Source organism: Xiphophorus couchianus, chromosome 7, assembly GCF_001444195.1.
Source record: "Xiphophorus couchianus chromosome 7, X_couchianus-1.0, whole genome shotgun sequence".
Taxonomy (NCBI): domain Eukaryota; kingdom Metazoa; phylum Chordata; class Actinopteri; order Cyprinodontiformes; family Poeciliidae; genus Xiphophorus; species Xiphophorus couchianus.
The window spans coordinates 18,651,341-18,668,180 of record NC_040234.1 but is presented as its reverse complement, the minus strand read 5'-3'; the positions used below and the strand labels follow the sequence as shown (position 1 = coordinate 18,668,180).

At 38.5% G+C, this 16,840-nt stretch overlaps 2 protein-coding genes across 4 annotated transcripts in view; one reads left to right on the top strand and one right to left on the bottom strand.

Annotated features, from left to right (window-relative positions):
- The first annotated feature begins 2,767 nt into the window (after window positions 1-2,767).
- Window positions 2,768-12,288, top strand: tmem41aa (transmembrane protein 41aa). Its single transcript, XM_028022332.1, has 5 exons — window positions 2,768-3,021; window positions 4,027-4,177; window positions 4,437-4,598; window positions 4,893-5,031; window positions 6,311-12,288. Exons 1-5 carry the CDS (start codon window positions 2,861-2,863, stop codon window positions 6,529-6,531), a joined length of 834 nt encoding a protein of 277 aa, XP_027878133.1. The 5' UTR covers window positions 2,768-2,860; the 3' UTR covers window positions 6,532-12,288.
- igf2bp2a (insulin-like growth factor 2 mRNA binding protein 2a) overlaps window positions 11,854-16,840 on the bottom strand; it is a 71,311-nt gene continuing 66,324 nt past the window's right edge. For all 3 annotated transcript variants that reach the window (XM_028022329.1, XM_028022330.1, XM_028022331.1), the window contains one exon: window positions 11,854-16,329. In XM_028022329.1, coding sequence (XP_027878130.1) covers window positions 16,231-16,329 — 99 coding nt within the window. In that variant the 3' untranslated portion in view covers window positions 11,854-16,230. The remainder of the gene's footprint in view (window positions 16,330-16,840) is intronic.

Below are 16,840 nucleotides of genomic sequence, written 5' to 3'. Positions count from 1 at the left end.
AAGCCGAAACATATTTGTACAATTAGATCCATATCAAGAAAGGCAATTATTATAATGCGAAAGTTACTGTTCATTTTAAAATACCAGCATAAGCAAATGCCTCACTATAGCAGGACCAAGCATCCTGAGACCTCACAAAGTGTACAACCCAACTTTAGTGTTATCAAAATCTGATTTAAAGTTAGTTTTTCAACATAATTATGCCATCACTGCTTATTTCCCTACCAAGCTGCAACTTAAGCGCAACACAATGCAGTTGGTTTATAATAAATAGGTTAAGATCAAGGTAGATTGGCCACACTTACCACAAAAGTGCTGGGGGTTGAATAATTAAATTCAGAAACAGGTTGCACCAATCCTGCTGCAAAGGGGCTATGTGGTTGGGACATACCAGTCATGAAATGGGGGAGGTGGACCACCTAACTCCTTTTAGTGACTTCTATGTGTTTTTGTGTCAACATATCACACATACATAGTCAGTCATAACATTTACAGACAAGTAAGAAGATGTACAGGACAGAATTACAACCCAATGTTACCAACACATACTACTTAAATTATAATGTGAGTAACCCTCACAAAAAATAAAAGTAGTTTCACCTGGAGTCAAAGGAGGAGAGGAGGAGAGTAGAAAGGGGGAGGGAGGTTGAGGGGTAGACAAGCCAGGTGAGAGGTGAAGGGTGGAGGGAGAGGGGTTGGGGGTTAGAATGTGAGAGTGAAGTGGAGGGGTGTAATAAACACCCCTCCACTTTTAGAACATTTAGATTACTAGTTCTTCCCCAAATCTTGTCCTCAATCAAACTGACCTGCGTGTTTTCAGTTCAGCAAAACCCTGTTAATCAGATGTCAATTAATATCATGTGTGCTGAATTAGGGAAATGCCTAAAACTTGTAGTGCCTGGAGGACCAGTGCTGAAACACACTGGACTCGACGTTGGCGGCATTTCATTTATTTGATGTTAACCACAAACCATCATTGATTTAATGACACAGTTTCAACATTAGTTAATTGGCTAGAATTGAATGGTTGTTTTATAGTTGATCCACCATCAATTGTCGACCTCAAACATACATGAAACCTTTGTGATAATAATTCAACATTGAATTAACATCGTGTGCTATCTGGGTAGTTCTTTCCCAAACCTTGTCCTCAATCAAACTGACCTGCGTGTTTTCAGTTCAGCAAAACCCTGTTAATTAGATGTCAATTAAAATCATGTGTGCTGAATTAGGGAAATGCCTAAAACTTGCAGGGCAGTGTGCCTGGTGCCGGTGCTGAAAAACACTGGATTCAATTTTGGCATTTCAATCAATGGATGTTAATTGGCTAGAATTGAATGGTTGTTTTATAGTTGATCCACCATCAGTTGTCGACCTCAACCAAACATGCAACCTTTGTGCTGGTAATTCAACATTGAATTAACATATATTCCAACAAGCCAACAGCGAAGCAGCTGTGTGGTTGGGCTATCCCACTCATGTAAACGGTGGGGGTGGACCGCTCCACTCCTTTTAGTAAGTTGTAGATGTTTTTGTGTCAATATATCACACACACACAGTCAGTGAGAATTGTTATGAACAAGTAAGAAAATGTACAGAAAGGAATCAGCACCCACTATCCTCTACAGTGCTTAATTTAAATGTGATAACCCCCGCTCAGTAATAAAATGCTCTGACCCAGAGCTCTGATGAGGAGGAGAGGAGGGGAAGGGGTGAGGCAAAACAGCTGACATTGATTCAATATTGATCAGATGTTGATCAGACATCGGCATTTCAGTCATTAGATTTCAACCACAAAACAACATTGATTCAATGACACAGTTTCAACACTGGTTACTTGGCTAGAGGTGGATGGTTGTTTGATGGTTGATCCACCGTCATTTGTCGTCTTCAACCAAAAATCAACCATTGATCAGACTTCGGCATTTCAGTGATCAGATTTCAACCACAAAACAACGTTGATTCAATGTCACAGTTTCAACGGTTTGATTGGATGGTTGTTTGATGGTTGATCCACCGTCATTTGTCGACTTCAACCAAAAATCAACGATTCTAACTATTTTTCAACGTTGATTTAACATCATGTGCTATCTGGGAACTCACTGTAGCGAGAGGACCAAAATATAGCTGGGTCAGGCGAGTTCTTCTCTCAGCTAATATCAATTTTTTTTTTGTTAATTTACTTTTTTAGTGATTAAAAAATAATTCTCCCTTTTTAAGGGAAATTAAATCACTTTAATTTTTATTATAAAACGAGCTTAGAAATTGATTTTCTTCCTTTCATATTTATTTGTGGGGGTCTAGCTGTTTGTGTATGTCTTTCTTGCAAACACATATTTCCACAGATCAAAATGTATTTTAATCATATTTATTCAATGCAGCATAATTCAGGTCATGTTTGAGCGGCCATATTTAAATTATGAACTGGAGTTTATCAAAGACAGTCCGGAGATGCTGACCGCAGTTAAACGCTTTCAAACACCGACTCTGATCCTAACTTCAGCGTTGCCCTTTACCACTGCTTTTGTCCCTCAACGGTTCCAGCTGTACACTGCTGCCCCCATCTGGAGCGGAGCGTAATTAACATCTCCATTTATTTCCACTCTTCGGGTTGATTAAAATTCTCTTATTTTGGGGAATCGTAAAGTACTGGATATTAATATAAGTGATAAATAATACTAATACTACTACTACTAATAATAATAATGTGCTTTATCTTAACCAGCCGTGAACCTTGACGGGAGTTGGATTACGCCAGGACGTGACGTCACCACCCCGGTTGGACATTGTTCTGCTCAGTGATAACGTTCAGGAGGGGAAGGGAAGAGAAGTGGTTGAGTTTTAATTTGTACCGGGGAGAATGCGCTCCCTTATCGGACTAGCCGTTGTTGTGACCGGAGCCACCCTGTACCTTTACTCTCTGTCTCTGTATCTCCCTGCTGGACCACGAAGACATCCTCAGCCGTGTCCAGAGGGGAAGGAGTCCCAGCAGACCTGCGACGTCTCCGGGGAACTCAGCAGGTGACCCCGGTGTTAGCAGTTAGCTGTTAGCCAGGTTAAAATTTCCCACTGGCTGATGGTGAACTCTTTCTCTCTCTATGTATTTTATTTTATTTTTTAAAATTCTGGGGTTAAATTATTTATTCGCTCCACTATTGCTTTGCTAATACTTTACGCCTTATGACTATTACTGATCAGCCTTCTTCCAAGAAATACTAAGGACAAACAGATCAGTAATTTACTCGAGTTAGTAGTCTTTAAGAAGTTTGGAAGCGACCATAGTTTGACTCGGTACGTTTTTATTTTATTTTTTATTTAGAAGTTTATCATCCATTCATACTTTTATTGAGCTTATCTGAGCTCAGGTTGCGAGGGTATTATAACAACACAACTCTGACAGGACTCTCCTCAACATAATCCCCAATTTATTCTGGGAATCCCACAGCCCAGAAGTGATATATCTATTATATCACATTATGGCCACCTGCCTGATAGCGTGTTGGTGCCCCTTTTGCTGCCAAAGCAATCCTAACCCTTTAAGATACGGGCTCCGCTAGATCCAATTAGACATAATAGTTCAGCTACGATATGGGATCAGACTTGCTTGAACTGCACATCCCACAAATGTCCATTTGTAAAAAGAAACAGGAAATCTGGAGGTTGTAATTGCTGTGCTCCTCACAATATTCCCGAACCATTTTGTTTTTGCGGTTGGACACATTAGCTTGTTGAAAGAGACCACAGCTTTCGGGGAATACAGTTTCCATTAAAGGGTGTACATTGTCTGCAGAAATGCTTAGTTGGTTGATACATGCCAAAGTAATACAAACATGTGTGGCAGGGACCAGCAGAGCATTGCACAAAAAGCATCACCCTTTCTCTGCTGGGTTACCTTCTTCCTGTTGTACATTTTGGTGCCATGTGGTCACACTGTTGGTGTGATTGTAAAATCACAATAGCAGACAATTCTTCTGGACTATGGAGGGTTTTTTTTTTGTTCTAACTTGAGAGTGAATGTTTCCACAGATTGAAGTTCCCATCAGACCTGGAGGACCTGCAGGAACTGTCTGAACTCCTGCAGTTTTACAAAACAGAGCACACCGCATATGTCCTGCTCCTGTTCTGCAGCGCATACCTCTACAAGCAGTCCTTTGCCATCCCTGGATCATCTTTCCTGGTGTGTGGAAGACAATAAAAACGCTGATGTATTTAAAATAGCTTAAGGTTCTTTAGTTATGTTTCAGAAAGAATCTAATAAATCAAAATGTGGCTAAAAAGCGTGCAAGGAAGGAAAAATGTGAACAATAACTCTTCCGTCATCCGTCACCTGACACTTCCAAACACTTTTATATCTGAAATAATTTCCCTCATCTCCTGCTCTGAGTGAAGTTAAGTGCTAACAGCAGACTTTTTTATCTCTGCTTGTCACTGTGCAGAACATTCTTGCAGGAGCTATCTTTGGACCGTATCTAGGACTGCTCCTTGCCTGTGTGCTCACCACGGTGGGCTCCACCATGTGCTACCTCCTCTCCCAAGCCTTTGGAAAACAACACATCATAAATCTTTTCCCAGAGAAAGTTTCCATGCTACAGAAAAAGGTACCCTGTTACTGAACACCTTTTATTTATTTTGTATTTAGTATATTAAAATTATTTTGACAGAAATGTTATTGTTTTAATTGCATCCAAGGGATTAACATATATTTTTTTATGACTGACTATGCAAAAAACAACCCGAATCAGTTATTTGTTACACTTTTTTTAGTCTATTAACTAAAATGTCAATCAAATACATTGAGGTTTCTGGTTGTCATGTGATAAAATGTGACCAAGTTCAGGTATGTGAAAACTTTTGCAAGGCACTAATGCTTTCTTTCTCACGGTTTGTTCCAGGTGGAAGACAATCGGGACTGTTTGTTCTTCTTTCTGCTGTTCCTGAGATTTTTTCCCATGACTCCCAACTGGTTCCTGAACATGTCTGCCCCCATCGTCAACATCCCTATCACATACTTCTTTTTCTCAGTATTTATTGGTGGGTGCTGCTTGCAAGGTTTTTTGATCACTGTATGTTGTGCCTCAGTCTAAACTATTCTGTTTAGGGTTGACATTAAATTAGCTCTGAAAAGACCATTGTAGACATAACTTTGTTTCAGACCTCGTCCAGATCCTTTGATGTAAACATGAGGATCGCATTGAACTAAATTAAGTCAGTGACAAAATAAGACAAAGCCAGGGTTCTCACATAGTCTTAACAGTATGGTGAGCTTTTAGCAAATTTAAAAAAAATTTAAACTCCTTTCAGTTTTTAATTCCTATTTTCTCCAAAAGACTGATTATTAAAAAAAGTTTAGGTATTACAGAGTTCTACACAGTTTTTAGCACTTCTGTTAGAGGTGTTTGAAAAAAAAAATATTGCTGTAGTATAACAAACTTTTAACCTGAATGGATATATTCAGAAATAAGCGTGCTTCACTCAATAACTGCTACTTTATGAAGACCTTTGCTGTTAAATTTTTGAATAACCCCCTTTTTGCCAACAGAACAGCAGTTTATCTTCCATGCTATTTCATTGGAAAATATAAAAAAGGAATGACTGACCATTGCGTTAGAACATCTAGAATACTACTGTAGATCCTCTCTGTTTCTCACTTCTTTTCAGCTTCATCCACAGATTTTCTTTAAATTTCAAGTCTGGAAACTGATCGTGGAATAGTGTTGATTTTTGCATCTTGTGAGCTATTTCTGTGTTGATTAATTCACATATTTTGCACTACTAATTTTCAGAAAAGACTCAGCTCTGAACCTTTTTCAGGTTATTGCCAGAGGCCACCGGATTTTTGTTTAAAAATCCTAAAAATTACAAATTTAGTTTAAAAAAACTCCTAGTATTTGCATTCTGACAAGCTTTCCCAGGCTTTTGAAAGAGAAAAATGCTGACAGCTGCATAGATCCTCCACCCTAGTTTAGTGGACATAAAGACATTTTGTACATAGCCATCCTTGATTCAGAATTTTTCTTTTATTGTGACACAATTAACCATTTACCACTTGATCTTCTGAATAAGAACAGAATGTTTTTACTTTACTCAAACCCACAGTCATTCTTGTTTAGAACTGAACTAAAATCTGTTGTTTAGTAAGTAAAACTTTATTTATACAGCATTTTTCAAGATAGAAATCACAAAGCATGTCAATAAACAGAATAAAAACAGGACAAAACTAAATGAAAGCAGATTTTAAAAATTAAGCACTTCTATAAGTATTGAACATTCTCAGTGTGGTTTGTTTTGACATTTTGTGACTCATTTTCAGGCCTGCTGCCCTACAACTTCATCTGTGTGCAGATGGGCGCCATGCTGTCCGAGGTGTCCTCGCTGGACGACCTGTTCTCCTGGGAGCACCTCCTGCAGCTGCTGGCCATTGCCTGCGTGGCTCTGGTGCCCAGCGCCCTCATCCGGCGCCTCAGCCAGAGGCGTATCAAGCTGGCCGTCCAGCCCCAGAATGGACTTGACTCGGATAAGAAGGTGCAGTGACCCCGCTGGAGGGTTTATACGTTTTTATCCACTCAGTTTTCAGATGCCTTCTGCTCTCCAGAGCAAACATTTTCAAAGTAGTAGCTGTTTAAAAAAACCTTTACGCCTATGTCGTTTTTGGTTATGGATCGCTTTACACCCGCCGGAATTGTGTGGAGATCAATAGGAAGCACTGCTTTTCTAAAAATTACAAATGCATTTGATGGACTTTTATTAAAAAAAAAGAAATGTTTTCCAGTTTTGGTGTTTTGTAGCTACAGTATTTGTGTAATGTATGAATGTACAGGAATCATGAAGAGGAGAGAAGATCTTTTGTCACTCATGTTTGACAACAAGAGTTCTGCTTTAGTTTAAACTTTGCTTTCAAAGTGCCTGTTTTGTTTTGGCCTTTAAATTCTACCTCCATGGACTCAATGAAATATTAATGTGAAAACCGCGAAAGGCCTCCCCGTATTCCTGCAGATTAGATGATGTCTCATGGGTTTAGGCTTGTCCTTTTTCTATTTGTAACTTAAAAATTGGCTAGTCTTAAGAATCCACAGCAGTCAGTCACAACATTAAAGCGTACCAGGCCTTACAAGTTCACTAATATAAAAGCACAAAACTAAGGGGCCAAACTTTTGAATCTAAAGCCATTGTATGTGCCTGGAAAGAGCCCAGATGAACAAAGGCTCCGTTCACTAAATCCACTGAACCCACAGCCAAAACCCCACTGTCACTTCAGGAAATCCAGAGTTCCCCTGTTCACAATCTGAAGGGTCACTGTTGTTTTTGTGGAGCAGAAAAATCTTCACATCCTAATATTTTAAAGCGGGTAAGGATGGGCTTTTATTTAATGCTTTTCCGTTCTTACTGTTGAATTCTTTACTGAATTTGAACTGTAAAGTTATTTCTGACCTGGTGAAGCTTTGAGGTACAAACTCTTTATTTATTGCCTCTTTTTATGAATTGTGTGTTTATCTGTTTGCTGTGGGTGCACTTTTTTATGCCTTTCTTTGAAAAAGGTTTTGCATTTGCCTTTTCTATTATTGAGGTGTCAATTATTTTAAATGTAATGTAATGTTCAACAATGTTAGCATTTACAAACAAATCACATTTTAATCCAGCACTTGGCTTATATACCCAGTTAAGATATGTAAAAAGCCTTAAAGTAAAGGAATCTTTCATTGTCGCAAAATCGAACATCAAACCCATTGGAAAAATGTATTTGTTTAAGTACATTCATTTGGTGTGGGAGAACATGAAAAAGTTTTTGTTTTTTTTATAGAATGTAAATTTTGCTGTAATTCTTTTAAAGTGAATATAACTTCTAATATATTTTTTCAAAGTTGAGCTGTTTCAAGAAACTTTTAAACTGCCACTATTTAAAATGGAAAAGACAAGAAGTCAGACTGATCTGTGATGAAGTTCAAAAGCTACTTCCTTAAACTTTCTCTTATTTACAACCAGAGCAATAAGAAAATGAATCTTTAAAACGACTAACTGTGACAGCCAAGACTGGGCAAGAAAGGCAAGTCAGAACAGGATGGTGAGAGGTTAAAAGTGCCACCAAGTCCCCTTAGCTACCACTACATACTCTGTACACACCAGCGAGGAACTTTTATACCTTAACAAGCATAAAATCACTTGAGTTTTAACTAACTGGAAATGTCTGCTTTGCTCAGATCAGACTAATTATGCACCTGCAGTTTGGGCAACACTGTAGGTGGGTGTTGAGTTTGGGGGGGAAGGACAAATCTGTGGAAAAGCCCTCATGTCTAGTGTGATCCTGTTGCCTGTTTTTTATATAAAGGTTAGTGGATGGCATTATGAGCTCTTTATCACCATTTTAAATGAAATGTTTGATAGAAGACTGAATAACCTTCTATGGGCTTCTCAATCCTGTATGAAACTGACTCTAAATGCTCCAACATTGTTAAATGTTACAGGAGAAGATAAAGTGCTTTATGATTGGCAGTAGAGGGTTATAAAAAGGCATTTAGGACAAGTGTGCTTATAAGTGCGATGTAATTGAATGTACTCAAATTAAAGCTTGGTTTTTTCTAAAATGCTTTAGCGTTATATTGTTTCTCCAATAAAAAATTAATTTATTTCAAGGCTTTTTACAAGGGTGCTAATGAACACAGTCAGTTCTGTATTAGGACTCAGTTTGGAGCTGGAAAAATACAATGGACCATCTTTATTTATTTCTATTTAAATCTGATGTGCAATATTGTTTTCTGAAAGTCCCTCCTGTTGGTGGAGTTGTTGTAATACAAGGACTTCTTTGTGCAATGATGGGTTTTGCAGGTGTAAGTGTTTCAAGTAATAAAAACAAAACAAGCTTTTTTTTCTTTCAGATATTCTTTATTGCTCAGATCCAGGTTGCTCAGCAATACAGTTCACTCACAACTCAAAACAACAGCTTGGCTGCTACCAGAAAGGCATGGATCCATGTAGTAAAAAACAGATCAGATGTCTCTCTGGTGCGGCCACTGATTTTTATTACCTTGAGGTGTTGGAAGCCTTGTTGGCTTGTGGGTAACATTGAGGGTTTGAAGCTACCAAGAAACAAAAGAAATCTCCCAGATGGAGAAAATGCGGATAAGAACTGGATCCATGTAAAAGGGAAAAAAAAACAAAACACAACTCCAAGTCTAGTGCGATGTGAGGTGTAGTACATACTGGATTACCTGCATCAATCTCATGCAATGCTTTCCACTCGACAACATAGCAGGGCAACAAAAACACTGCTGTGATTCTGCACACCTTTGACCTGCTCCTGAGAGGTTCAGCTGGCGCTTAGTGACCTCTTGTCTGTTTTTCTCCTAAACGCAGAACAAGTTTTCTATCAGCGCTTTTAAATCAGGCCTGGGTACTTTCTTTTAGCACTTCAAATGTTCCTTAAACGTTCATTATGTGTTCCAACAAAATCCTAGCTAGGATATTTTTCGTTGTCCCACCACAATTTCATGACTAGTAATATTGGTAGTGATCTAACAGGAATGAAGAGTTAGAAATTCCCAGCTACAGCTCCAGACTATATCATTTAATCAGTGTGACATACAAGAAACCAGATCAGAACAGACAACAAAAGAAAACCTCAGCTATTTAACCACTGTGTGATATGACTAACAACACTGTACACCCTTAGCCATCTGTGTAATTAGGATCTTTTCTTTCCTTTATGGTACTGAAAATTAATGCCTAACACCTCACAATACCTAGAAATACCAATCCTTAAAAATAATAAAAAATAAAAAGGTTACTACAGTCCTTGCAGGTTTCACCTCATACTGTATGAACATTCAGGATGATGTTCTTGAAGTCAAAGGGCTCCAGCTCGAGGGAAACCTGCGCCTATAAAGAGCCAAAAACACAAGAGAGATAGAGGCCTGCAGGGCCGTCTGCAATGCAGGAAAAAGAGCCGCAACGTCAGCGCACTCTATAAAACGTATCCAAAGAATATTAAATAAACTACAGTGCCTTGCAAAAGTATTCACACCCTTTTTTTATGTCGCATTACAACCAAGAGCTTCAGTGTGTTTTACTGGGATTTTAAGAGATGCACGTAACACTAAGTGATGTGTCAATGAAGTAGGAGGATTTAACATGGATTCAGATTTTAAACAAGAAATGTATCTGTTTTATTTTGTAAAATAGCTTCTTTTAGTGAACAAATACATAAACCCTGTCTTTTGATTCAAGACCTGGAGAGAAAAAGACATGATTTACCACGTTGCATTTTCTCTGGGGTCCGTTTAGCCTCCCATTTGTACTTCCAGTTCGTTCAAAACGCTGTTCTCCATTTTTTACCTGGATCACATCTCATCTACTCTGTCCTCTCTCCGCTGACTGCTGATTTTAAATTCCTTCTTCTAGGTCATAAATACCTCATTGATTTTGCTCCAGCGTATCTATCTAACCAGCCTCATGGTCCTTCGCTGAATGTTAAATCAGCTGTTTTTGTTTTTTTTCCCAGAACTAACCCGAAGCCTAGAGGAAATCAGGCTTTTTCAGTTGAACAGTGGAACAAGTGGACTTCAGATATTAGACATATTTCCTTCATGTTTTTCAGTCTCTTTTAAAAGCACATCTATTCCCAATAGCTTTTAGCACAGCTTGAGATGGTACATTCCTTTTAGCTATTCAGGTCCGCTTTTGTATTTCATGTCTTGGATGCATATATTTTTAATGTTGAGAGATCAGCCATCCTTTCTGTACACAACTGTCCCATCATTAATGAGGACATTCTCATATTTCTATTTGGTAAATCTAAAGATTTAGTTTCAGAGCTGTAAGGTTTTCACTGCCAAATCTATTCTTAAAGTTATCCTTTCTGTACTGAAACTAGTTTCTCATCAATTCTGGCTTCTTCTGTCTGTGTACAAACATAAAAATTACATTTAGGGGTTACCATTTTGGTTAGATGGTTAAAACCTGAACAAAACTGGCTGCTGTAGCAGGATAAAGAGACATTAAAGCTACTTAATTGGTTTAAATTAGGCCTCATGGTTTCCACCAGAACAACACCCCTAGACCCACAACTACTCTAGAATCGTTCATATATACACAGGTTAGAATGTCCTAGTACAAGTACAGACCTAAGCTCAATTAGGAACTGTCAAAGTTGATGTTAATACAACTTAATTAATCTGATCTGACAAGTTAATTCATCTGATCTGACTGAACTTGATGTATTTTTGCAAAGACAAATAGGCAAAAACTTCTCTAGATGTACAATAGAGACATATCCCAAAGGACTGAATACAAATGAAAGCCAAACCATTCAAGACGTTTTTCAATAAAAGTTGTTGAAAACCACGTCTTTTCCCTTTCCCAATAAAATACACAGAAATGTCTTGTTTCAACGTGAAAAACTGTTTTAAAGGGGGCGCTCATAGATTTGCAAGGATCGGTAAAAGTCTCAGTGCTACAATGAAAAGCTGTTTTCTCTGACAAACACTCTACTAAAGGTGAAGCAGACCATATAAGGAGTCGAAGCACCGTACTGCATTTTAGTTAGGTCAGGATATTTTGAATCAGGTCTGGTGAGCTCTAGTCATCAGAATGAGGTACTGTACCGGCTGTGGGGAGGCTGGCGGCAATGGCAGCCTCAGGCATTGTGTGAGTTTGTTAGACCTTTTAATATAGTACTGCAAGTTTGTGTTCACTGGGACAAAAATGATCCACCTCATCTGAAGACTAAAAGTCTGCCATCCTACAAGCACAAATAAAGAAAAAAAACAGCCCTAAACAAAAACTCCCGCTATGTTATTTGCTTGTTTACCTCCTTTTTTTGCCCCAGCTCTGTTTTTAGTATCTAACGTCAGCCATGGATTCAGAGAGGTGATTCTGAAATGTACAGCAAAACAAAAACAAAGAAAAAAAAATCAAGTTTAGAGGTCAGTTTGAGGAAAGCTGCGATGCTCTAAACTCTCCCGCCACGCTCTGATTTAAAATGTCAGAGAACGATGTATACGTGACTCTATTGTACATGTTTACAGATATACATAGTTCTTCCTGTTGTACACAGTGACATTGCAAATGACTAGACTGGTTTTGACATTCTGCACAGAAGACTTGGGTTTTACACCGCTTTCAAAGGTCCTGTCGGTGTATTTTTGCAGCTTTGTTGTTTTCTTTAAAATCAGCCCCGGTTTGCTGTGTGTTTCTATCAAACAGAGCTGGTAAGATTAGGTGGGTTGGTATAAAACGCTATTTCACATCTCACAAGTCAATAAACATCATTTGTTTTTCATTTACAGTTTTTTCTTTCAAAAAAAAAAATCCTGAAGGTAAAGTTGGGAAAAACAGGAGGTATAGGTGGTTAGTTTCTTTCTGATTTGTATCTTTCTTTCTTTTTTACCCACGATGTCTCGGGTATCTATCCTTTAACATCTCACACTTCATTCTTTTCGAACAAATTGGACTTTAGAGGTTGCATGGCGTCCAGGCAAACACAGTCCAACGGAGTATTATTTTGCAAAGTTTCACTAGTCGGCTGCACCTGAAGGTGTACAGATCTTTTTCATTAAAAAAAAAAAAAAAAAACGCTCAAAATGATCAGTTAACAAGGCATACAAAATGTGGAAAAAAAAAGGGGGGGAAATGAAAAATTGGACTGAGGTACCCTGAAGCCTGAGGTAGATCACAATACTGACATGCGCACTGTTCACATCCCAACCAAAGTTAACGCCGTGGTTCTCTTGACTTTTCTCCTATTTTTTCAGGTTTTTATCATTTATTATTATATTATTTTTCATAGTCTTAGTTTTCAAGAAAATAAACACTTCCCTTCAAAATAATATGGCAGTATCCCACTGAGGGAGGGAAAGAAGAACAGAAGAGGACTTTTCTTTTTTTTTGTTTCTTATCAATAGATCTCATCACAAAATAGGAAAAAATAGATTCATAAATATTACTCTGTTTTTATATATATATACATACACACACAGACGTACGTGCACGCACACACACACAGACACACACGGAGGAAGCTGTGCGTATTGGCAATAACCTTGCGTCTGGAAGATGAAGCTGATGGGTGATGTTTAAGAGGTGACAAAATAAGGCAACAAGCTTCCACAGTCTCTCCAAAGTAAAGCACAAAAGGACACCATGACCTGCGAGTCCAGAGGGTTTATAGAGGCAGCCGGCCACCAGCGATTACTTTTTTAAAAAAAACTCCAATATAATAGAGGAAAAAGAATGAACGAGAGGGTGACAATCTGTGTGGCTGGGCCGGCCTACTGGACACGACAGGAGTGATGTGTTCTAAAAAAAAAAGGCTGCATATTGTACATTCACAGCTGTCGTGCTGTTTGTTTAGAAAGCTCCCTGACAAAGAGAGGGTTAAAGCCAAACGTGGATGCGGTCACGTTTGCGGTTGTGTGTGTACCACAGGTCATACGGTGCCAAGCCCCACCCCTAGACTCCCAACCTCCAATAGGCATGGGCCAGTTATCTGCATGAACATGTAGCAAGATTGTAAAAAGCTAACAATTAAAAATTGATAAAACCTTTCGTTCCCACTAGAGACCGGCCGATCCAGATTTTGAGGCTGATTTTTGTAAAGCCTTGACCTGCTGATACCGATTTTAGCCATTTCTGATTTCTCCTTTAGATTAAAAATAACTTTTTCTAATGTTTTTGCCATGAATTGTCATTAATTACTTATACTAGAGAAGAGATATGATGTGATTTAAAAATGGTTATCTAAATTAATTCACTTTATAGTCTCAATTGATTGCTTTTTATCAGTTATCTGATGAATTAAGCAAAGTTCTATAACTAAAGACACTTTTGATTGATGACTGAATCCATTGAATGCACAAATGCAACCTAAACAGTCAGGTCTGACATAGACTGAATTAATGTGGCTCTGAGCCCCTTTATTTCCGCTGTTATGGACTGTTATAGATATTGTTAGCTCTGGTCTTAATCCCAATAGCAACATGTTTTGCGCAGAGTCGATGCTGCAGGCTTGAAGTCGTGCAGCACTTAATACATTCTTTTGCATCGTCTTTGCTGGTGTAGTCTGTGCATCTGTTGTTAGGGGTCTGCTAGAAATTGGGGTCCTGAGAAAAGTGTGATTAAATACATTATTTTTTCTCAATAATTTCTATAATTAACATATTAAAATACCGGTATTAATTGGGAGCAGACTTGACATTTTGGTGGCATCACAGAAGCAGCAGTCACCATGTGAATATGGATCCTTATCTTCACTCAAAGACTTTTAAAAGGCTCTCAGCATTTACAAAACCAGCATTTTCTGTGACAGAGGTTAAAGCTCACAAGGATAAAATATTACAAACTGTGCTGTGCTCCATTAAGCCACCCTGTTATCTGATAGAAGCCTTGCTTTCTCTCGCAGCCAAAATGAACACCTTGACAAAAATAGTTTCTTTTGAAATCATTTCTTACAACTTTAGTTCTTCACAAGTGATTTAGTTTTTAAACACTTCACTGATTCCGACATTTACTAACTTTAAGTGTCCGTCACTCAGTTAGAACCTCCACCCAAAGAGTCTTCTTTAAAGTCTTTTTAATAACATGCCAGAGAAAATAATAATTTTACCTGAGTTTTCTCTGGCTGTTCAGAGGATTAAGTAGCCCTGCATCCTCCCCTCCCCCACTTGTTTACTTGAAAACTACAACTAAATTTAGTGGCTATTTATTGTAGTCTTTTGCATAATTCCATTTATCAACATAGTATTAAATCTATGGTGTCGATAACATTTCATGAAACTGTAATAATAACTATACTTTACAGTATTTTAGTAGCTGCTTTGTGGATTTTAATGAATAACAATAGCAAGATTATGGCATATATAAAATTTCTGTCTAAATACTCTGATTCCACAGCGTTTTTACTTACCGGCCCATGCCTATTCTCTAAAACTAAACATGTTTTCGCCCTCCCACCCTAACCCTGTCCCCTCTGTCTGGGCCCTCTGCCACTTTGTGTTGGCCCTTGTGACGTCCCCTTTAAGGCCAAGCGTGTGACAGTGCACATTCAAAACAAATGATTACCTGCTCATTAGATAAGGTGCGCCGCTTCTTTAAGACGTAAAATTTTTTTTTCTTTGATCGTCAAAGCCTTTTTATATATATATATATATATATATATATACGGACTGTTTCAGACATCGCTGCACAGCATGGGAGAGTGATACAGTTAAATCTCATTTCACCTGTCTTTAGCAAAAAAAAAAAAGTGGCAGTCAGTTCAATGTTTCAAAAAGGCTACAAAAGAAAAAAAACAAGGAACAAAAACAAGGAACCTATTAAGAACGCAATGCCAGATGAGAGCAACCAAACAGAAATTAGCGGAAAAGAAATAATTGATTAAAGAAAAAAAAAAAGAGCAAAGCATGAGAAATGACAGTGAGGGATGCCGGGAAGGGGACGTTATCTTTTGCGTTGGCACACACACAGGCTTGTTACAAAGACTCAGAACCATTCAACAGATTCACTTTCAGGGGTTTTAAATTCAGCAAACAAAACGGGGTGAAGTCGATCGCTCTCTATGGCCAACTCAGCTCAATCTCCTGAACCAACTAACACATTTAAAACTGGACCAGGTTGTTCTGTCATTCTGATAGAAGAAGGAAAACAAACAAAAAAAAAACAGTGCATACTCTCAGTGTGTATCAATGTATGTCTCTACTCTGCATTAATACTGCTAAGGATATTCTCACAAAGAGGAGTCGCTCTCTTCGCCACTTGCTCTAACTCACACCGTCAATCCAAAATGCCTTGTGTGCACTCGTGTTAATAGGTTTATTTGTTCGATCTGTTTAGGCCTATGTTAGTCCAACTAAAAAGAGATAACGTTATGCAGGGCAACATATTATTTCCTGTGTTTTTTTGTTGTTTTTTTACTCATAAGACATTATTTCCCAAATTTTATGCTGTTTAAACCTCTCTTCTCTTCTCCTTTTTCTTTTTTGGTCTTTTTTTTCTTTTATTCTATCAGTCCATTTTCTCCCACTCTGTCTGCTCTCACAGGGCTGGCAGTGCACACAATGCCCTCAGCCTTTGGCTCTCACTTGTTTCCCCCCGTAGCGAAGTTCTTTGGTTTTGATCCCGGTGCCGCTGCTGCTGGTCTGTCCCGCGCGTCGCCCTTGGCCTCGGCCTCAGTCTGGGTCAGTCTCTGTCCGTTTGGGAGGGCTACATTCATTGGCTGGTGCCCGCTGGAGCCGCCTGGCTGGGTCACTTGGAGTGGTGCGGTGACACGGCAGCGCCCTGCTGGTGCTTCTGTTCCTGCTGTTTGACCTGCTGAATGATCTCCCGGATCTTCCTCTGTGCAGTCTGCCGGAGGAAACAGGAACAGGTGAGAGTGACGTGTGTGCAAAATGTGAAACAAGATGCAGATTTCCCGTCCGAAGCTGGATATGGATCCTTGTCTCGTAGCAATGTGAGAGCAGTGAACGTTTTTTTGTCTCATTTAAAAACCCGAACCAAGTACAGGAATATATATTTTAGTTTAGACACAGATAGAAGAATATGAGCTATGTTGGAGCCTTCAGAAAATATGAGCCCAAGAAACACTTCAATGGCTCTTTATTCCAGTTCCTTTTTTTTGTTGCACAATCACAATCATAGAATCCTGATAAAATATGTTAAGGTCTGTGGGTGTAACATCATAAAACATAAACAATTTAATTGGGAATTAATACTTTTGCAAATCACTATAGAAACATATTGCTGACCCTTTAACTCAACTTAAAAGTAGGTTTTTCATTTTGATTTATTTGACTCCTTGTTGCCATTAAAGCTCAAGCTCTGGTTGATTGAATTACTTTTTTTTTCCTCTCAACTT

Excerpts from the sequence above, each read along its gene's own strand:
- tmem41aa (XM_028022332.1), top strand. The coding sequence starts at position 2,861 with ATGCGCTCCCTTATCGGACTAGCCGTTGTTGTGACCGGAGCCACCCTG. Across the intron at positions 3,022-4,026 it reads GTCTCCGGGGAACTCAGCAG|ATTGAAGTTCCCATCAGACC; the intron begins GTGACCCCGGTG and ends ATGTTTCCACAG. Across the intron at positions 4,178-4,436 it reads TCCCTGGATCATCTTTCCTG|AACATTCTTGCAGGAGCTAT; the intron begins GTGTGTGGAAGA and ends GTCACTGTGCAG.